The 23,340-nt window shown below is 30.7% G+C and overlaps 2 protein-coding genes across 5 annotated transcripts; both read right to left on the bottom strand.

The window, feature by feature from the left end:
• Nucleotides 1-516: 516 nt before the first annotated feature.
• On the bottom strand, nucleotides 517-2,702 carry LOC149890438 (mitochondrial basic amino acids transporter-like). The gene is made up of 5 exons (XM_090085821.1): nucleotides 2,593-2,702; nucleotides 2,423-2,466; nucleotides 2,249-2,341; nucleotides 1,403-1,655; nucleotides 517-1,319 (listed from the first exon to the last, which is right to left on the bottom strand). The coding sequence occupies exons 1-5, from the start codon at nucleotides 2,660-2,662 to the stop codon at nucleotides 835-837; spliced, it is 945 nt and encodes a 314-aa protein (XP_089941947.1). The 5' UTR covers nucleotides 2,663-2,702; the 3' UTR covers nucleotides 517-834.
• Nucleotides 2,703-14,887: 12,185 nt separating this feature from the next.
• On the bottom strand, nucleotides 14,888-23,263 carry LOC145182621 (nonsense-mediated mRNA decay factor SMG8-like). Of its 4 annotated transcripts, none has more exons than XR_016451493.1 (20): nucleotides 23,128-23,263; nucleotides 22,938-23,046; nucleotides 22,755-22,811; nucleotides 22,110-22,232; nucleotides 21,547-21,630; nucleotides 20,964-21,031; nucleotides 20,744-20,855; nucleotides 20,599-20,631; nucleotides 20,112-20,194; nucleotides 18,655-18,788; nucleotides 18,292-18,491; nucleotides 17,970-18,097; nucleotides 17,773-17,860; nucleotides 17,538-17,693; nucleotides 17,235-17,381; nucleotides 16,843-16,954; nucleotides 16,466-16,652; nucleotides 16,227-16,380; nucleotides 15,621-16,142; nucleotides 14,888-15,528 (listed from the first exon to the last, which is right to left on the bottom strand). XR_016451493.1 is itself a non-coding variant. In XM_090084000.1 (20 exons), the coding sequence occupies exons 1-20, from the start codon at nucleotides 23,181-23,183 to the stop codon at nucleotides 15,093-15,095; spliced, it is 2,976 nt and encodes a 991-aa protein (XP_089940126.1). In that variant the 5' UTR covers nucleotides 23,184-23,263; the 3' UTR covers nucleotides 14,888-15,092. The 4 variants fall into 4 exon arrangements, 3 of the variants coding, with proteins under 3 accessions (XP_089940126.1, XP_089940128.1, XP_089940127.1); XM_090084000.1 differs by having other exon boundaries at nucleotides 15,621-16,129; XM_090084002.1 differs by having other exon boundaries at nucleotides 15,621-16,129; nucleotides 16,227-16,332.
• Nucleotides 23,264-23,340: the final 77 nt, after the last annotated feature.

Here is a 23,340-nt window from a genome sequence, read left to right as displayed (position 1 = left end):
TTATATATAACTCATTGCCTTCTATTTTTATATATAACTCATTGCCTTCTATTTTTATATATAACTCATTGCCTTCTATTTTTATATATAACTCATTGCCTTCTATTTTTATATATAACTCATTGCCTTCTATTTTTATATATAACTCATTGCCTTCTATTTTTGAACCACTTTTTAGCGGCGGTGACACTTTTTTCCAGTTACAACTTTAAACTTTTTTCTTTGACGCTGAATTTGATTGTTCGTCAAAACCCGTTGTTTTCAAAACGGACATAACAGATTGTGAGAATTCATCTGAGCGCACCGAATGTTCATGGTCAGGTTCAGTGTTAGGCACTTTTTTAGCACACGTTTCGCATCGAAAGCCCAAATATCCAGAATATGACCAAAGTTAGGTTGAAGGCCAAAGTTAGGAAATTCTACTGTACCCATCACAATATATTGTTTTGGTATTATCGACAATTGAGTCAATAATTGAAAATTCAAGAGAAACGAAGTTTTAAATTTTTTTCTTTAAGTAAATAGTATGTAGTAATTTTATCAAAATGACATATTCAAAAACTTCTCGTATTACATAAATTAAAAACTATTTTATTTATAACTTCTAGCGATAAATTTCACATTATGAGACTTTATTGGAAGGCTAAATATAAATACGTGTTCTTTACATCTAGCGACAGCCTGTTCTTCCGTTTAAGAGCTGGACGAGTAAAGATTTAAAGAATATTGTTAATTATCGCCGTGGTCATCAAAAGAAGATAAAAATCTTTTACAGAAACCCCTCGTGATAGTGAAAACTACTCTTTAAAAAATATCATTTTAAATTTATAAATATTAATTTAAATTATTTTCATGTATAAGGCCTAAATCGCGTGTACTGTAAGTCGCGTGGTAAGAACGCATTAAAACAGTGTAGATACTAAAAATGGCAGCATTCATTGGGAATCCTCTTAAAACTGTTGGCATCAGCCCACGCGTAAAAATACTTGCACCCTCGTGACTGTAAGATTTTCGCAAACAATCCCAAAACCCAGTGAACTTACCTTCATAATCAACTTGGTTTCGACTTTTAATAGCATCCGCAGGAAATGCAAACGCCCATGAAAGAGCACCGGCGCACCCACCAGCTAAAGCAAGTGGTATTGGTCCTAGGTCTTCATAAGGGTGGCCTTTTACAGACATGAGCCGACAAAAGGCTTCAAATGAACAAAAGTAAACAGGAAAACCAATCATGTCACGATAAAACGTCCCCCAAAACCCTTTGAACAAACCTATCATACCGTCTTTTTTAAGAATTTTTACAATGCAATCAAGCAACCCTACAAGAAAAGAACAAAAATTAGAAGCTTGATTTTTGCCCCATTAAAATCATAGTTTTAGAGAACTAAGTTTAAATATATACCTTCGTATAAAGTGGTTTTCGGGCATGATTGAATTTGCAGCCTAGTCTTAGTCAGCTCCAGAGGACATATGACAACAGTCTGCACTGCTCCAGTTATCAGGCTAGCAAAGAAAATATTGTTCATTTCATGACGTTTATCAATGTCGTCACCAGCAAAATACCGAACACTGTTACCATAAGAACCAAAAACAATGGCATTCCAAAATGCTGTCCCAAGTAGAGGCGATGACATACCTTTGAACAATCCAGAAAACTGAAAACAAAATCAAAATATCATCAAGATTTCATCAAAACATTCAAAACTCATAACACGATCTTCTTTTTTTTTCCTGTCTTCAAGAGGAACGTGGCAAACTGGCCATAAGAATTAACATAAATTGACGCGTTTCTTGTTTTCTATTTTAAATGTCAGATTGGTCAGATTACGAATGGTTCGATTTTCTTAGTTAATTACATTAAATATTTTAAAAGCTGCTCAAATCTCTTAAAAAGTAAAATTTATTTTGTGGTTTAAAAATCGTGAAAACTTGCGTGTCCTATATCGAATAGACCGATTCATTTTTCGTTTTCGTTTGTCTACAAAAAAAAACCAAGTTTTGCTGCAATGTAAAATTAATTTTGAAGAAAGATGTTTTTTTTGACTCTGAATAATAAAAAAAAAGGTTGTGAAATTTAAAAAACAAGGCGTGTTAATCGGAAGAAAACCAAAAATATTTACCGCGTTTTTGTTACGCGCGTCGATGACGTTGTTCGTTTAATTCCAATTAAACTGACCAAATTAATAGCTAAAATTCGCGGTTAAAAATATAACTCAATTTCACGAGTAAAAACACATTAAAGTTTTACCTTCTCTTGACGAAGAGTTTCAGTAAGGCAATGCCAAGTCCCACGGTAGGAGTTCTTAGCATTTGTTATAACGCCTTGAGTTTGCAAACGAGCCTTAAAATAATGCGGACGTGCCAAAATTCCGGGTAAGAAAAGAGTTTAAAAAAAGAAAGCAATAAAACTTGCTTTTCTTACTTTAACAGTATCCAACGGATGACTCGCCAACACCCCGCCGCAACCTTTAAATGGACCAAACTATTAACTAACTATTAATGTACAATTAAATAATCAAATTTTTACTGTAAAAAAAAAAACAACTAGTTTTTTAAATGATAGAAATTTAAGTTGAGGAAGAATTATTTTACCGGAGATCCAGCCAGCAGTAAAATCAACCAAGGCGTCAAGTACACACTCAACATTTCTGGTTTCAGTCATTAAGAATGTTTATTTACGCTCGACTGAAAAATCATTTACCAGTAAATATTTGCGCAGAAAAATTATTTAACTCATCGTATTTTATCGTCATAAATTAACAAAATTTATTCGATCGTTGGTTTTATTTATATGCGCCATTTGCATCGTCACAAAAAATATTACATGAAATTTTATGCTCACATATATTTATAAATATTTATAAAAATTTTCAAAAATCTAATTAGTTTAATCGAACAAAAAACGGCTATTTATACAAAATTATATAAGCTCCCTAAAAAAAAATAATAATAAGTATTACAATACGTATTTTGTTTGAATTTAATTGCTAGAGCTTTACCACGAAGTGTTTTTTGTTACTGTCGCATGGACTTCTGTAAACAAAAGTCCATCCTTTAAATATTTTGATTGGAGGTGTGACTCGATGACTGGTTGAGCTCTCTTTTCTACTTAATGCGTTTTTATTACAAGTTTTATTATTTACAACTTTTATTTATAATAAAAATTTAAATCAAAACGTACTGAGAAAAATTAGGTAAAAAATATTTAATAAGATTTATTTTGGTAAGATATTTGTTGAGTGAAACTTCAAACAAATTAATTCGCTTTTATTTACTTAAGTTTTAGCACTTTATTAAAGTTTTGTCTTTTTTGACACGTTTTCATTTTCCGATAGGTTTCGGTTTTTGTATTAATTTATGAAAAAATTAATATAAAAACCGACGAACTCATGAAAACTAAAAAATTTGTCGATTATTAATTTAACATCATTGACGCCACTCGCCTTCGCGCCATTTATAAGAATTTCTTTAGAGAGATATCCAGAGTTCAAACCGCTTTAAAGTAAATGATTCAGATTTTATAATCTACAGTGCAATTATAAACAAATAATGTAATGTTATGGAGTTTTACCTGCATTACTTTATATTGGGAAAGTTAAACCACGAAGTTACAAATTGGTGACATTTAAAGGTCGAGTTTCTTTTATGCTTATATCAATTAACAAAATTTCCGTCTACGGCAAACGATTGCGACCGTTTTTAGCTTTAAGAGCTTAACTTTTATTAAGAATCCACCGTTTTGACCTTCGTTCTCCTTGTAGTAATTGCTGCAGCCTGCTGCTTCTCCTTTTTTAGTATGTAAAGATAGATGAAACAGTTAATCTTCTAATCAGTCATCGTCGTAAATGTTTTAATTCAATTTCACCGACTTTAATCTTTAAATAAACATCCTTCAAATATTTTGATTCTAAATTTAGTACTTTTCAAAAGCTACGGTTTTTATTGTAGTCACAGAAAGGTCAAATAAATCAAGGTTAAAAAATAGTGCGTATAGAAACTTGCGTTTTAAATGAGGTATTATAAGAAAAAAGTTCTACATCTGGAAAAACCCCAGGGTAAAAAAAATTGATATTTTCTGAAAACTAGAATTTGTAAATTCAAAGTATTTTAAAATCATATGAGAAACGGAAAAAAACACTTGGTTTTTATTAATAGTGCGATGAAGTATTTTTAAAAAATTAAATAGTTCAATTTCTTTTCTATAAGTATTTGAAGGTTATCTGAACACGGTTATCATGAAATCCAATATTGCGAACCTAGCTGACCCAAGAATGCCACTTATATGGGGGGATAGTGTACACATACCAGTGTCACCTTGTGCAAATTTTAAAATCTTTTAGGTACGTCTGCAGGAAAAAAATGACTTTGAAGTTACAAAAATGGAAAAAATTTACCTTCTTTTTTGACATAGCAAAACTGCTATAAAACCCATACCATTAGTCATAGATCAATAAAATTTGGTGGCAAATCAGCCTATGCCAATACCAAGATTTGGGTAAAGTTTTATTCCAATCCCTGCAGTATAACAAAAGTTAGAGTAGTTTTAGTGTTGATTTTTTGTTGATTTTTTTACTAACAGTGCAAAACTTTTCTGATTATGGCCTATTACAAGCCCCCAGGCCATAATGTGGGTAACACATGTGCTCTAGTTGAATATACCAACAACATTATAAAATAAGGATTTTCATGTTCTTACCAAAATTTTTGGTTTAGGGGGTCAAAACTATTGTTCTTGATTGAGCTCTATTTACAGCATATGCACCTTTTTCTATATAAAACCTTATATAATAGTGCTATTAGTGCCCCATAAGCATTCTTTTAACTAAACCACTACCTTAGAAGTTAGTCGAGACATTTTTACAGATTTTTTGATGAGAATTATAAAAAATCTTGACATTTTTTACTCTAGTAACTTTGCGCTTATTCTACACATGGATTTAGCCCTGAAGATTTGTGAGCAAAGCAAAGAAACGTGCCAAAAACCTTTTGCATGTGATTTTTAACTGGTCAACATGTATTGTGTGTTAAAAAACCTATTTCATACATAAAATCAGCTAAAAATGCCTAGAATTTCCTTAGTGCTTTGTTTTCAAAATCATTATCAAATGTACAAACTGTAAAGTTCAATAAATTTACACAAACAGTGAATTAATTTCTAAAATTTATTCAATTCTATTCATTTCTTGTGAAATCTTGACACTCTTTAATTTATTTAACATGACATTTAAAGCACTGGTCAGTTTATTATTCTTAAAATGAATATTTTTTTCTTCTCTATCATAATATATACTTAAATTTAATTTCAAAGTTTTAAGTGTTTTAATTTTAGTCTTGATCCATTTTTGTTTTAACAATAATTAGAAAAAAAAAAGGGTTTTGCAAAAGAGGAATTAACAATATTAACCCATCATCACGTGAATAAGAGTGTACATGATTAACTTGATTTTTGCTTTGGTTTTGTACGCTGTGACTTACATATCATAAAAACTTAAAATCACAAAAAAACTTTGTTTTTGTAGCACTGAAATGAAACGTTTGTAGAAATATCCAAAATTGTTAAACCTTTCACTTGAAAATCGTTGTATGTGGTAAAAAATTTTGTATTTCATTTTTATAATATAAAAATTCTTAGGCTGAAGTAATAGGATTGATTTAGGTATATATTTAGCTCTACTTGCAGCAATATGTTATTTATTTGAAATACACCTGCTTGAGTCAATGTGACGTATATGCTATTGTGTTAAATTCAAACTATTAAAGATGGCGGGATTCTAAAGATTATCATAATCTTGAAATCCATTCAAAAAAAATCTAGGCATCTCTTACAATGACATTACAGAGAGTCCGCTAGTAATGTTAATAATGAAATGACATTGCCAGGAATCTTAATATTTGTCAATCATGTTCTTCAATTTCATATTATGGCTAAATTTGTTTAGTTACACAGCTACAATCCACTGACTCCTTAAGATGCCAAATCAGGCAAGAAACCATGAGCAGAGCAGAAAGTGTGTCTGCATACTCTGCCTTCAAAAATGTGGCCGACAGATGACTGCTTTTCAGGCTAAAAGAGTTTGTCGCATTTACCAGACAAGTCTTAATATATGTGACTCTTGTGTTCCTCAAGGTCTTTGTGAATCATGCAGAACTGCCTTAGAACGAAAAGAGGAAGGCAAGGATGTTGCCTTGCCAAAGTTGTTTGATTTCAAATCTATCAGAGTCAGAGTTAAAACACGTAGTCATGTCTGTGACTGCTAGATTTGCAAAATTGGCCAGTCTAGGTTTCAAGAAAAAGCCTTGTGAACCTTGTGAAAAAATGAAAGTGAGTCAAATGCCAGCTGTGAAATATAGTACCTGCCTCAGCCCATTAGGTAAGGGATTACCACATCATTGTTCACAGCTAAAGTTCAAGGAAAATATACAGAAATTGGTTTCATTAGATGCCAAAGTGATGAAAATAAGGTAGCATCGCCAAAAGCCACAATTCGTTTGGCAAAAGCATCTGGAGGTCATCCACTTCCTGTTACTCCAGGTACAGTATCAGCAAAAATTAATTACAATATTATAATTTTGTAAGTGGTTAGTTATAAAAAGATTTTGTAATTTTTGTTCGCTGGAGGTAATGAATGCAAATTTTCTATAGGGTCAAGTGCAGCAAGATTAAATTCTGCCACATCAACTTTGACAACCTAAGACCTCATCAATGTACAAATTAACACTGGCCTCTCCGACAATGGGATCAAAAAATTAGTGAAAACTGTTCATCAGTCATCAGACAGGAAGTTGATTGAGCCCAACTTTTATGCCAATTTTCAAATGGCTGGTCAACAACTGAAGGAGTTTTTTACTTTTACAGACTTAAAAACCAGTAATTCCAATGGTTGTGACAACCCATGTTGTTGTTCATTGCAAAGATTTGTCTGTTCTGGTTAATCAAATCATTCAATATAGAGAAACTCCAGGTGGCTACTTTGTTAAATTAGGCATTGATGGAGGCAAAGGTTTCCTCAAGTTTTTTGTCAGTGTTATTTATTGAGAGTTCCACAGAACAAGATAAATCGAACTCACCACCTCAAAGGCGGTGAGTTCGACTTTTGCTGCTCTGGACTTTTGAGTTCCAGAGCAGCAAAAGTAGCAAGTGTGAAAAGACAAATTTTTGTGGCAGTCTCTGAAGATTTGCCAGAAACTCATTCTAATACTCAAAAGGTCTGGTCACTCATCCATGATTATTGCATGTGACATGAAAGTTGCCAGCATTATTTGTGGACTTCAAACACACTCAAGCATGCTTCCTTGTTGTTAGTGTGATATTGACTCAAAGAACCTTGCCTGCAGAGCTGTCATTGAAGCTTTCAAAAAAGTTTAATTTGCTTGTGAATTCATGTTTTAGAAATATACTAGAAAAGGATTTTTCTTTCAAGATTGATCAATTTAAAGCCATATATTTGGCAATCCAACTTGGAAGAATCACGCCCAAAATCCACACAGTATTCCACCACATCAAGTACTTTGTAAACATGAAATAATTGCCCTAAGGACAATTCAGTGAACAAGCTGTTGAGACCGCACTCAAGATTTTCACCTGCATTGGTCATGATACAAGAGAGATAAAACCAACAATAAATACAAAAAAGGCTGTTCAGTTGTCTTGTGGATTTGAGTAGCAAACTCCTTTAGAAAATTATCAAAAATTTTCATCCATTCAGCTTCATTTTAATGGATTAATATTACTTGTTAGAAGAGAATTTAAGCTCATAAGTAACCCTATATGATGAATTATATTCAATCTCAAAAAAAATAGTTAAAACTTGTGCCAATCTTATGTCAAAGTTTAGTGCCATTTAAGAATAATAAACTGACCAGTGCTTTAAATGTCATGTTAAATAAATTAAAGAGTGTCAAGATTTCACAAGAAATGAATAGAATTGAATAAATTTTAGAAATTAATTCACTGTTTGTGTAAATTTATTGAACTTTACAGTTTGTACATTTGATAATGATTTTGAAAACAAAGCACTAAGGAAATTCTAGGCATTTTTAGCTGATTTTATGTATGAAATAGGTTTTTTAACACACAATACATGTTGACCAGTTAAAAATCACATGCAAAAGGTTTTTGGCACGTTTCTTTGCTTTGCTCACAAATCTTCAGGGCTAAATCCATGTGTAGAATAAGCGCAAAGTTACTAGAGTAAAAAATGTCAAGATTTTTTATAATTCTCATCAAAAAATCTGTAAAAATGTCTCGACTAACTTCTAAGGTAGTGGTTTAGTTAAAAGAATGCTTATGGGGCACTAATAGCACTATTATATAAGGTTTTATATAGAAAAAGGTGCATATGCTGTAAATAGAGCTCAATCAAGAACAATAGTTTTGACCCCCTAAACCAAAAATTTTGGTAAGAACATGAAAATCCTTATTTTATAATGTTGTTGGTATATTCAACTAGAGCACATGTGTTACCCACATTATGGCCTGGGGGCTTGTAATAGGCCATAATCAGAAAAGTTTTGCACTGTTAGTAAAAAAATCAACAAAAAATCAACACTAAAACTACTCTAACTTTTGTTATACTGCAGGGATTGGAATAAAACTTTACCCAAATCTTGGTATTGGCATAGGCTGATTTGCCACCAAATTTTATTGATCTATGACTAATGGTATGGGTTTTATAGCAGTTTTGCTATGTCAAAAAAGAAGGTAAATTTTTTCCATTTTTGTAACTTCAAAGTCATTTTTTTCCTGCAGACGTACCTAAAAGATTTTAAAATTTGCACAAGGTGACACTGGTATGTGTACACTATCCCCCCATATAAGTGGCATTCTTGGGTCAGCTAGGTTCGCAATATTGGATTTCATGATAACCGTGTGAAAAATAGCTTGAATTCTTGCTCAGCAGAATTGGTAGTGTTGACTGTTTTTAATAAAACCCTTTGCAATTGTTTCCGTCGTATCCGCTTTCTTGAAAAGGAAATTTAAAACACTTGCCAAGTTCAAGTTTTCAAAGAAGTCTAAGATCTAACTTCTCAATACGACTGCACTCTGAATTCTCTTTAAGGTATGAAAGAGTAGTTTTTAAGAAAACTTATAGCAAAAGACTTTTTTAGTTTTATTCACGGAATGTTTATTAGAAAATTGATTTGGAATCGTTAAATTACGGGAGTAAAATTGAAAAATGAATTTTCTTATATATATATACACCTGTGTGTGTGTGTATATATATATATATATATATATATGTATATGTATATATATATATACATATATACATATATACATATATACATATGCAAAAGTTTATAAACAGCTAAATTTTTCAAGTTTTTTTATCATAACTTTTTGACTTTTCAGTGAAAATAAATGAAATTTCCAACAATTGTCTTATAATGTGATTACATACTATAAATTACTCAAAAAAATGATAACTTGTAACGGAAGGGAGAAATTCAAGTTTTATTGAAAATATAATTGTGTAAAAGTTTACAAACAAATGAAAAAAATTCAAAAAAGAGGTACAGTTTCTAATTCCTCCACAATATTTCATCACAACACATTAGTATTTTGTTGGATAGCCACTAGACTTTAAGATTGCTTAACTATAATAAGATATAGAGTCAACTTAGTTGATCAGAACATCTATGGGGATATTTGCCCAACAATCCAAAAGTACCTGGAATAAATCATTTTTATTGATCGGTTTTTCGCCTTTCAATTGACGATCGAAATATTCCCAAAGATGTTCTGTTGGATTTAAATCTGATTTTTGAGAAGGGCAGTCCGAAATAAGAACTTTCATCAAATTGAAAAAAAATTTTATAGAATTTGAACGGTGCTTTAGATCGTTGTCTTGCTGAAAAATCCAACCACAAGGCATTTTATTCTTTCCATGTGACAGCATAACATTTTTGATTATATCTAAATATAATCGATGCATCGATTTGCATATATTTAGATATAATCGATGCATCAATTTGCATATATTTAGATATAATCAATGCATCGATTTGTATATATTTAGATATAATCAATGCATCGATTTGCATATATTTAGATATAATCAGTGCATCAGTTTACAGTCAGTCTTGATTCTATTGACACACTTCATCGCATCGATTATATCTAAATATAATCGATGCAATGAAGTGGGCCATTAGAATCACGACTGAAAGATCCCAAACCATTAATTGCCCTCACCAGGTTTAACTGTTGGCATTTGATACTTAGGAGCAAGTCTTTCATCTTTCGGACGTCTCATGTACTTGACACCATTATTACCAAACATACAAAACTTTGATTCGTTACTGAATAAGACTTTTGATAATTCTTTGGAAGTCCAATGCATATGATCTTTTGCGAATTTCAATAAGGCCGAGCGATTATTTAATAATATTAATGGTTTCTTGGCAGGACGATGACCAAACAAAGTATGCTGATGCAGGCCACATTTTGTAGTATCTTGGCTGCACTTAACAACATATTTATTGCTCAAAATGCTATTTAATTCGACAGCACTTTTGCGAGGATCTAGTTTTGATTTTCTTGCGAAAGATCTGTCTTGATGTTCTGTAGTAATCTTTGGCCTGCCTGAACGATGCTTTTTTTTTCAAGTGTCTTTTGGTTTCTATACCTCTTACCTAGCATGCTAATTGTTGATTTAGCCACATCATAAAGCTCATAAATGTAAAGAACTGCTTCCACAAGTTTTCAATTTTGGGATTCCGGTTCGTCTTATCCTTCTAACATACCTGCCTTTTTTTTTTCGTAAAAAGAGTTTAAAGAACTTGGGAACCAATTCAGATTTTGGAGTGGAACTTTTTTTAAGAAAATTCCATTCTTTCTGAAATTCCTTATCCCAGGATCAATTCTAAAATATGATGGCGATAAGCTAGCCCTAGAAGAATTTTCATATATTTGCTTTCCTACAGAAGAGTTGCAGCTCAATGTTTTAACCCTGTATAAACTGGGGAATGTTTGTTTTAACATGCCATTCATTTAACTTTCTACAAACCCCATGAAGATAGCCAGCCCCGTACCTGACCGTATAGGGTTCATAGACAATATTTTGTATTCCACACAACTAGGATTCCTGGAACTAAGAATTACAGTATTTTTAGATTTCACAGGTCTAAAAAAAAACTTTTTTTCTGTTGTCTGAGATATTTAAACTGATTTTTATGTATTTTTAAACGCTGAATCCAAGTATAAGGTCCATTTTTGTTGGCAAGATTTAGTTTTTTTGCAATAACCAATTTATTTATTTTTTAAAAATAATGTTTTTCAAAGGTATTAATCTTTTCATAGATTTTCAATAGTTATAAAAAAAGTAACCATGTCATTGTTTTATTAGATCAAATATATAATATGATGGTTTCTTCAAATCGACATAAGTGTGAGCATAATCCTAACTCATTCTTTTATATCTGTGGTTGCTATACACTTGTTCGACAAAGTCGAAACATTCCTAATTTTGTAAAAATAGCATATAAATTACATTTTGACATTAAACTTGGCGACCAAGACAAAAAGTGGGCTCCACGTACTGTATGCCATATTTGTGAAGAAAGTCTTCGAGATTGGGCAAAAGGAAAAAGAAAGAATTTACCTTTTGGAATCCCCATGGTTTGGAGGGAACCACTAAACTACATTGACGACTGCTATTTTTAAAAGTAAAGAGGGATAAAATAGCTTATCCCAACATTCCTTCTGCTATTAGACCAATTCAACATTCTAAAGAGATTCCATTTCCGATTTTTAAAGGTTTATTTTTGTCCGAAGACGAGGAAAGTACGTCGGCTAAGAAACAGAAGAATTTTTATCAGATTTTGAAGACTTCTCATCTAATGCTAAACAATTCAATTTGCCTCAGTGTTTTAGTCAGATAGAACTGAATGACTTAGTTTGTGATTTAGGACTTTCTAAGCAAGCAGCAGAAGCATCACGTTAAAGGAAAAAAACCTTCTTGATAGTTTTGCAAAAGTTTCTTATTTTAGAACAAGAGATGAACTTTGTTAACTTTTTTTCAGAAGTCAATTTATTTGTTTACTGTCATGATATTTCAGGTCTCCTATTACAGTTAGGAATTTCTGTATATAATCCAACAGAATGGAGACTTTTTATCGATAGCTCAAAGCGAAGCCTCAAATGCGTCTTATAGCACAATGGAAATATTTTTGGTTCTGTACCAATTGGTCATTCTGTTTATTTGCGAGAAACTTACGATGACATTAAAATGGTGTTTAACTTGATAAAGTATCGCGAACATAACTGGATTATTTGTGTAGATCTAAAGACGGTTAACTTTCGACTTGGTCAGCAGAAGGGTTTTACAAAGTCTCCATGTTATCTCTGTATGTGGGATGGTCGAGCAAGAAATCAACATTGGATACAAAAAGAATGGCCCATTCGCAAGACTCTCACAGTGGGCATGCAAAATATTGTGAATGAACCCATTGTTAGTCGAAATAAAATAGTTTTTCCACCACTCCATCTTAAACTTGGATTCATGAAACAATTTGTTAAAGCACTGAAAACTGATAGTGATTGCTTTCAGTATATACAGTATTTAGAAAAAGTTAAAAACCATTAAATAAATAAAAAAAATTTTTTTCAAATAAATTTAATTAATTTTTATTCTAAAGATAATAAAATAGTCTTTTTTTTTCAAACATATTAAATAGAACATGAGAAAAAAGAAGATTTTTTTTTTTTTGAAAATTAATTAATAGAACTTGTAAAAATAAGGATTAAATTTTTTGTGTTAATTTTTTTTGTGCTAAATGCGGCGGAAACGTCTTTTTTAACTTACTCTTATTTTTTTTGTTTAAATATCAATGACCTGAGTCATTACCAAAAAACCAATAAAAGTATTTAATTTCAAACAAACAAAAAAATTCTTTTCTTTTGAAAAAATGAGCAGAAAAGCTGTTACCTATGAAGATCGTGTAAAAGTGGTGCATTTTCAATAGGAAGGTAAATCCGCTCGTGAAATTGGAAGAATAATAAAGCGATCACATAGTTTGGTGCTAACAATCATCAAAAGATTCAAAGAGACGAAATCTTACGTTGATCGCCGTCGTTCTGGAAGACCGCGTTTGACGACACCTAATGATGATCGCCTTTTAATCAGGTTGGTAAAGAAAAATCGAACCATGCCGTCGCATGAGTTAAGAAGAGAATGGAAGCTTTCAAATGGACGTCAAGCATCGGCATCACTTGTGCGTAGGAAACTATTAGCTAACAATACGTTATGGAAAAAAGCTGTTCTAAAACCGCGACTTACCAAACAACATATAAAAAAGCGAAAAGAATTTTGCCAAAGCGTCAAAGAATGGGCTAAACAAAAATGGAGGACAGTAATGTTCAGTGATGAGATGAATATCGAGGTTGATAGCCGAAAAAACCAAATAATGATTCACAGGCAGTCTTCAGAAAAATATAATCTCGATTGTATCGTTCAAAGAACAAAACAAGGTAGCGCGTCGGTTGGAATATGGTGCTGCATGACATATTATGGTATTTATTATGTCGATATTTTAAGTAACAATTTGTTACCGACAATTGATGCACTTGAGCAAAGCGTTCCGTTCATTTTCAAGCAAGACAATCCACCATGTCACAGGGCTCTGAATGGTTTGAAAGTAAAAATATTGAGCGTCTAACTTGGCCACCAAATAGCCCAGATCAAAATGTTCCCAAACATATTTTAGAGAATTTTATAGACTCAATGCCAAATCGTATAAATGAGTGCTTAAAAATTCATGGTAGAATTACGCGGTATTAGGTAAAAATTACTGTTTTTTGTTCTGTGGTTCTTAACTTTTTCAGAATTTTTTTTTATATAAAAATTACCTACAAAACTTTAAATACATTTTTTTTCATTTGTTTAAAAGTTATTATCATGATTATTATTATTTGTTTAGTTTGTCTATTTTATAAAATTTATTATTATTACTTTTTTACCAGAAAAATATATTCGGTTAAATAAAAATTTAAAAATAAAAATAAATTATGATTTGTTTTTTTGGTGGTTCTTAAATTTTTCACAATACTGTAGTTACATCATTACCAGGTTTGCCAATAGAGAGAAAAAAAAGCAGGAGTTATTAATGGGACACAAATTCGCTATCTTATAAAAGATAAAGAATTCATTAAAACAATGAATATTAAAGAGAAAACGGCTTGGTTGTCGTTTGTGGTTGTAGTAAAGAACTTTCTTGGAAATAAAAAAGCAGAAAACTATGCAGATTTAGTTGATGAAATGTTGGAAGCCTTTTGTGATCTTGGATGCAAGATCACAAAAGGCTTCCAACATTTTAAACATTTTATAAATATCGTTTAATATTGTTTAATATTTATAAACTGTTTAAAATAAACATTTTATAAATATCGTCCTATAAAAATAGACGATATTTTATAAATATCGTCTATTTTTATAGGACGATATTTATAAAATGTTTATTTTAAAGAGTTCGTATTTATTTTCATCTGCTTTCTGCTTTTGTTTTAGTTTGGTAAACAACTTTTATTGTAAAAAATATATCATAGCACTTCCAAATGAGTTTCAAATCTGTATTTTAGAATTATTTCTAATGTTTTGCAAAATAAAAAAATGTTTATTGCAAAAAATCTGTAGCTTTCCATAAAAATCTGATGCCAGATTTGAATTCAGCGTATCAAAATTATGTAAGAACAAGTGTCAAATTTTGCATTAAATTTTTTGCAGACCTGTGTTTCCTTTCTCCTGACTGTTTTTTCCGAAATGTAAAAAAAAAAAAAAAAAAGATCAGTTTTAGATGAGTTCTGAGATGAACCCTTAGAGTTATCGCCGCCTTTGAGAAGGTGCGATAATTTTAAGGGTTACCTTGTTTACGATTAAAAAGACTAAAGTAAAACAGCTCTACTATGCTTTTATTACACGGATGTTATAATCTGCTAAAAACACAACTTGACCATTAATAACTTAGTTTCGATAGAAAATAATCAATATAAAAAAAATGATTCATAAATATGTTAGGTCTATAGATAAAGAAATTTCATCAGCGACATCCTTAACGCAGTTTTATAGTCAATAATTTAATATAAATATGAAGTGTTAACAATTTAAAGGGTCTTCACAATAACTACCGATCGAATAATTAAACATACCACGCAAAAGACGACAAGTTAATAATGGCTGAGTTGGTGCTGGCGGAAGAATCGGTCCATTTTCATCAATGTATACATAAGGGAAGCGAAGAACGCAATAGCTATTAGGAGGAAGCGTAATACCTTCACGAATACCAGTGGAAAAGACGGGAGTGACATCACGCTCCCCAGGCTGCACTCGGGGATTGAGCGTAATGGTGATGGAAGCATCGGGAGTAACGACGTACGTTCGGGCAATCTGAGCAAGATGAAGAGGTTTCGAAGATCGACACGGGCACGGAAAGTACAACGGCATATTAGCTGTCACTAATTTAATGGCATTCTCACGGACGTGACCATTAGTGGATGCTTTAACCATTTTATCGGGTGCAGAGCAGAAGAACCTAAACGTTAAACATGAAAAGAAATTTAACTTTGAAATCAAAACAATCAAAACAATTACTAAAACCAGTGTTTTCTTTTTAAAAAAACATACCTATGTCCTCTGGGACACTCGTACTCATTTCCAATATATGCTTTTAAAGAAACTGCTTCTTTAGAGTTGGGTTTCCTAATTTTGCCAATCAAAGGCTTATCGCTCACAGAAAGTTCGTTAACCTGTGTCTGAACCTGAGAGACAGTTTGGTATATCGGCGTACTAGCAGGCAATCCGGTGACAACAGATTGGTGGTTTACAAACGAGGTATTCGATTTAACCGCTTGACCCGGTGCTGGCCACTGTTCTTCTTGAGAAATAACATCTGTAACAGGAACTTCATCGTTGACATGTCCACTCGTTAAATCGCTTGACTTTACAGGGATGTCCCAAAGAAGAAGGAAGTTCGACCCTGAAAAAAAACCTACTTGCTCTACTCCTTTTAAAGGGTTGTAAAGGCTTGCTGAGCCTAGAACGATCAATGACCAGGATGGAAATTCAGGAAGAAGATTCAAAGCAGTAGTAGTTGTTAACATTCCTTCGAACGGTACGTTAGGTACGATCACACTCTAAGAGAAAAACCTCATCAAAAGTACATTTAGTTTCCACTTTTTTCAGAAAACTCTTTAAAATCAACTTATAGACTAAAACAACCAAAAGTATTACCATTGATGCATTAGAAGCAGCTAAATGGTGTGGACTACGAACTCTAGAATCGTATTCAGTCAAGTAGCTATTGTCTTTGTGATCTGTTGACATAAATCCGCTAAAACTAAGATTGAATTGAGCAAAATCTTTAGAGCCCGAAATTGTTCTAACTCTAAACGAGACATTAAGAAAGATTTATTTCCTTGAGTTTATAATTTAAAACTTAAGAGAGTTTGAATCGAACTTTTAAAAAGAACCTTTCAGCGAATTGATCTACCGATGCACTTTGTTGAGTGGAAGCTTCTTGAGTAGTATTTACTTCAGAAGGATGGGTAGCAGGTGGTTGAGATGATGACATGCAGTCAATAGAATGATTTCTTCCGAGTATTGTAATCTTCTGGGTTTCCAATGGATTAGGAGCATGAAGAGCAGACGAAGAAATCGCTAACAAAATACACAACATATTTAACTCATAATCATCAGAGAGAAAATAAAAAAAAGGAAGGAGATTAGAGGATTTCAAATGAACCATTAACTCTAAATACTCCTACTTCATGCTTGAATGGCTTTTTGCTGCCCTTTTAATCTACTGGTTTTCGAGAAAAACAATTCTCTAAAGTAGAAATAGTCTCACCAATCTTTGAAGACATGTTATGCTCATCAATGGGAAAATGAGGAAAGTTTAAATGAATTAAATAAGAACAACATTTCTTTTCAAGATCCTGGTAGAATCCAAAGTTAGCACTCTAAACATAAAAAAAAAAATTCAAGGAAGAAAATTGATTCAACAAAAGTACTCCCTACAAACAAAAAGCAATTCTAGTTCAGCAACTCTGCATTGCTCAAAAATTAATAAAATAGGTATATGCATTGCTCAAAAAGATAAACATGCAGTTCTAGCTTAAAAGGTCCGAGTAAAAAGATACAGTTTGGGTCAATATTTCAATAATAAAAAACGAAATAAAAAATTAACTTTTTCTCTACAAATAGAAATGTTACCTTCACCTAGATGCCACAGATTTATACCTTAATATCAAATGGATCTTCCCTAGTCCCCTGAGTACGACCACAATTGCAGGCAGAAACACTGGTGACACGACTAGAGTGACATTTTACTGGTATACCAGTCTTCTCCTCACTATTTTCATTTTTGCCATTGGGTAAAGTATGATACTAAACAAAAACTATTTCAGATAAAATTATGAACACCTATTATTGTGAAAAAAAGGTTATTATTAATTGCTGTAAATACCAATAGCAAAATGATTAACATCAGCTGATAAAATTTGTGTTTTAAAAATAAATATGTAAAGCTCACTGAAAACTTACTGGATATACACAAGGTTGGCCAGTCATACTTGTGCCTTCACATAAGTGTCTACCATTCCACCAGACCTGGTTACAATCTTCTTGAAGTTGTGTAGCATAACGTTCATACGCCGGCCCACGAGCATTCATGGAAAACACGTGCATACAAGCATTTAGCTAGTTTTAAAAACTCAAAATTTGGAGATGCACTAAAAAATCATGTTACAAAAGCATACTTTTTTAGTTTTAAACTAACTTGGTTCAGATGAACAGATTGTGTGTAGTGTGAAGGCAAATTATCAAGATAAGCATTTGTAGCTAACGGCACAACTTTGCAACAACGGCTATAAAAAAGTAATTTTAATCAAACCTTGATCATCGTATCATGAAATCAAAATATTGATTCTTACTCTTTAAACACCTAATTATTAGATATCAAAAATCAAAACCTACTTTTCAGAAAACTTCCAATCCAAGTCCAAGGCTTGAGCTAAACTATTTATATGTGAGTTATGATCTTTTTGTAGAAAAAACTCATAAACTACACTGCATACTTCATACCAAAGTGATATATTTGGTGCCTATAAAAAATAAAATGAAAAATATTATACAATCAAAGCAATTATGAAAAAAAAAATAGGCAAGAAATTAAATTTTAACAAGATTTTTAAAAAATGATTTCTTTTAAAAAAGTTAGATTACCAAGTTAAAAAAAAAGATTCTATATCTTTTAAAGAATTAATCACTAAAGTCTAAAAACTATTCACTAAAATACCTCAACATGAGTCCCACGACGCCCTTCAACTGGTATTTCTCTACTTTCTACTGTCATCATGTAATCAATTTGCTTGTACAAGAAGTTCCGCAAACTCATGCTATCTTTATTATCAGAATTATCAACACTTTGTTGTTTTGCAGGAGACGATTGCGAAGTAATGCTGTTCTGCTGTTTATTACCAAAGCAACTGGAACGTACTTCAAAAAGAACACAACACAAATTTAAAATAAGATTTAATATGTCCTCCTTTTTACTTTTATCATCACTCTTATTAATCGATTGATAATGCAATAGGTTTGAATTAAAAGTTCTTTCTCTTTTATTAGAAATTCAAAAAAGTACAAGCAAATAAAAACACACTTGTTTCCATATTGATGGAGTTCTTTAACATTTCATTGAGGTAAAAGTAAGCAGGTGAAACATGACTTTTTTGCTGCGACTGAACATGTACGAAAAGCTGGTTTGGTGAAGACACGGTAAACAGAGAACTGGAACTTGAACAAAAACATTTAAAATTAAATTTTAAAAAAATTTGTTTTGCTTTTTTTTTTTTTTGCCCATTACTTAATTTTTAATTCAATTTCTAATACAAAAACTGGAGAATGCTGCTCAATGACCCCATTTGAAACAGCCACTTTTAATGAAAATTAAAACAGAAATAATGCATCACTAAAATTTTGTGAACATCTTTGAGATAAAAATCTTAAAGACAGACTTATTAATAAATGCTTCATTCTTGTGGCAAATTTATTTTTCTACTAAACATAGTTCATTATGCTTTTAAATTTTTACCAAGCTTGTTTGAAAACAGGAACCACAAGAAAAAGAGAATTCACAAGTTTTATTCAGAAAGTTGTTCCAATCACAAATAATGAATAAAAATAAAGCAGAAAAAGTGCATAAAAAAACTGTTGCTAACATAATGCAAAATGCTGAGAATGAATCTAGACACAGAGAGGTTAGGTTAGTCATGGAACAGACAAAATAATGGGTAAAAACAATGTCAAGCACCTAAAAACAATATTTGACCATAATCAAGCAGTTTTGTTATATACAGGCTAGCTGCCTGAAAAGTTAATTGCTCCCAATCATACACTGTCATAAAATTGATAAAGAAGACTAGCATCTACAAGAAGATTCCATTAAATGGAGAAAAAAAATTGAATTAACTGCAAAAAAGTGCATCAAAATATTTATCCTCCTCGAGGAAGAGTTGCATTTCAGTTTTTCAAACACCACACATTAGCAAATGAACTTTTCTTTAAACAATTTTGAATAAAATCCTGCTAGTTTAAATTGCTGAAGGAGTGCATCTGGCTGACATTTTTCTTACTTTACTTCAAGTGGGAATGCAATTGATAAATATGTTCATATTAAGATGCCAAAAAGAGACTCCTTTCTTTCATAGGGGAATATCACCCTGCTACCCTGTGTATTATCTAGTGTTAGTAACATAAAATTAGACAAAAAGTGTATTTTCATGCTATGACAAGAAAACCATTCATATTGTCAAAAAAAAGTCCAAAGCTGCCAAGTATATCTAAATGTTGCCTGATCAAAGATTTTTGCATTATCCTGAAAAGAATGTTAAAAAAAAAAAAAAACACAAAAAAATTTGCAATAAGTTAAAACTGTGCCTCAAGAATTTCAATCTTGATCTCATAAAATGGCCTCCCAAGACAAAATATGCATTTGAGTTTGGAAAATCAAGAGACGACGTTTTTGTGAAGAAAAATAAATTCTGATTTTGTTTATTAGAATTTTAGCGATCAGCAAAAATAAATTCAGCAGCCAACAAAGAAAATACTTCAATATACCTTAGACTACCCAAAAGTCTGTTTTTCTTCAAAATCAAATGAACTTGCTCTTGAAGTGAATGCTGCAGCTTTCTTAAAGAGGTCTAAGAGTTAGAACAAAAAAATCTGTTTATATGTATATAGATATCTAAAATAAAATATAGGTACATTTTGTATGATCAAGGTTTTACAAATGACACCATTTAAATAATAAATCCAAAAACAAATGTTCTAGAGAGATTGTAACTCTAATAATCATTATAAAATGACTGTAAAAAGCTTTGAGAAGAAAAAACTCATTGAGGCAATAAATTGTCTAATTCTATTACAAGTTCATTTCTATGCATTTCTTTGGTATTTTAACCTTTTTTCTAACTTAAAACTGGTGAAATCTTGGGTAAATTATTTTTAGTAAATTTTTCATAAAATTTTAATAAAAAAATTTTTTTCATATAATTCTCAAATGCATGGTAATGAATAAAGAGTTTTGAGAGAAAACAAATCTCACCTCACTCAAACCTTTTGCATTTTTCCAAGGTACCTGAAAAAGTCTACCTCTTTTTACAACTTTTAACAAACAAAAAATCAGTGAACAAATAAAAATCATTTATAAAAAAAAATCATTTTCATTTAAAGTTTAAATAATTTCTAACTTGAAATGAGAAAATTATCCTCGGTATACACGGTCTACCAGTGCTTCTCCAAATTTCAGGTATAGTTTCTACGACAGCCAGTGACTGAGACAGGCTGTGAAGCATTGTGTACCTAAGAAAGTTAAAGGTTTATATTTTGAAACAATAAACAAGGATTCATGTTTACATTTATATAAGCTTAGACCATAAGTATTGAACAGAGGTAAATAATCAAAATAACCTGGCTGAAGCTAAGATTTTGAACAATCGAATATAAAACAAATCAAATCGTGGAGTTGGAAACAAAATCTAAAATAAATTTTAAAAAGTAAAAAAAAAAAGTTAGAGTGATTGGAGGTAGGCAAGGGGGGGGGGGGGGGGAGGGAAGAATATACAAAAAATAAAAAAGTGAACAAATAAAATAAATAAAACAAATAAAACAAATAAGAAATAAATAAAAAGTGAATAAAAAGTGAACAAATAAATAAAATTTACAAGAATAAAATGGTGCAACAATAAAGATTAAAATAAATATTTCAAACAAATGGGAAAAAAGATAAAGATTTTAAAAAGATTTAGCTTTCATGAGAAAGCATCAAAATGCATTTAACGCACTTCAATTACTTTTGTTTGTAAAAAATATTGATTATATTTTTAAAAAAGAAGGTTCCTTTTATTTTCTTTGTATTTCCAAAAACACAAACCTTGGTGATCATTAAATATTTTGTTTACATAGAAGATGTTACAAAAACAGGAAACACGAATGAAAAAGAGAAACAAGAATGAAAAATATTCAGATCAATAAGTCTCAAAATAATACTCACCACAACAATATGAGAGACAGAAAATATGAACAGCACTGCAGCAGCATCTTTTAAAAACTGATTTTGCCAGTAATGATATCTTCCCTATGAATTTAAAAGATTTTTTGAAACTTGAAGTGAAATAAAAAACAGATTAAAATGAATTAAAATAATTTTTAGCATTTTTTTAAATTTTCACTTATAATTTAACTTAAATTAAAGTGAATAATTATAAATTTATTATAGCTTAAATTAAATTTTTATAATAATAATGAACTTATTATTACAAAAATTAAGTTAAATTATAATAAATTTGAAATTATTTAATTTAACAATAAATTTTATGCATCTTTAAAAAAAGAAAAAAAATTGATATAAAATAGAGGTTTTTCTAATTTCAGAATGAAAATAGCATATATATCCATAACATGAATGGATTGTGACTTTTTGGTGGAAACTTTTCTGGATGTCAACAGAACTTGTAGAACTATGTGCTTTTAAATCTATTAGTTGAAATGGAAATATTGAAAATTAAACAAGTCAACCAAAGATTTAAAAAGAGCTTTTTTGGGAGAAGCACATACTGTTTGACTCAAATCTGGACTGATCGCTTGAGAAGCATTTAAAAGCTGAGAGAAGTCATGAACAGTATTTAACTGCAGAAAAACTGTTTTCTGTTCTTCATCATAGAACATCTTCACTTGAACCTGGAATTTAAATACAATAATTATAAACCGATTTAATATTTAATCTATTTAAATGTAATAATTATAAAAAAGTTATTTATCTTGTTTAAATATAATAATTATAAACAAATTTGATATTTTATCAATTTACAATTTTCATTTTTTATCTTTTAAATAATCTAAATTCTTTTAAATAATATTTTACAGCTTCTTAAAAAAGAAACAATAAGCATATGCTCAATTTGTATGACACAAAAAAAAGAATTAGATTTTGTTGCTGTTTATCATGAATTTTTTTATTTTCTTCATTGGATTCATATACTCCTTCTTTTTCTTTTCTTTCATTTTTTTTTTTTTTTTAAATCAAAACTGAAGTTTTTAAGCATTTTTCTATAATAAAAAAAAAAAAAAAAAAAAAAAAAAAAAAAGCCTAAAATCAAAACTTGAGGCATTTTTTTATAGGAAGGAAACAAGAAGCAGCAAGAAAAAAGAAACTAAAGATAAAAGGTAAAAACATTTTTGCCAGGGAAAATCAAAACAGACCTTTGCAGAATCATCATTCTGAGAAGAATCTTGAGGTTGGTTTGGAAACTCTTGCACCTAAAACATTCTAACAATCCTCAAAATCATTCAAAGTATTTACGAGTCTGAAATTTCAGTGACAAGTTCAACTCTGAAGAAAATCTTTTTTCATCGTAGATGGCATCCTTTTTATTAATTTTTTACCTTAAATACATTATGGTCAACAAGCTGATTGAGCCCAGCATCTTTATCATTAAGATGGCATCTTCCTATTATCCCTACCACACATATCTTCTGATTACCATTAGATGACCTATTAAAAAACATTTACAAGAAAAAGGAAAAATGCAAAAGATCAACTTTTAAAGTTCAAACAAAAAATGTCAAAATATACTTTTTGATTTCTTCCAACTTTTTCTTCAAGCTGGCTACATCCAATAATACAGTCATTTTAAAATTATTGAAACACTAAAATTTCAACAAAATATCAATAATTTTGAAAAATGTTTTGCCTTTAAAAAAAATGTAAGAATAAAATTACAAACAACTTTTCAAAATCAAAACATAGTTAAAAAAATAGAAAAAACAAATTTAGATATGAAAAATG

Source organism: Hydra viridissima, unplaced genomic scaffold (genome assembly GCF_058129835.1).
Source record: "Hydra viridissima isolate aposymbiotic clone 2 unplaced genomic scaffold, HvirCarnegie_v1 scaffold_4, whole genome shotgun sequence".
NCBI classification, from domain to species: Eukaryota; Metazoa; Cnidaria; class Hydrozoa; order Anthoathecata; family Hydridae; genus Hydra; species Hydra viridissima.
The sequence above is the reverse complement of the archived record's forward strand: the minus strand, read 5'-3'. Positions and strand labels throughout refer to the sequence as shown.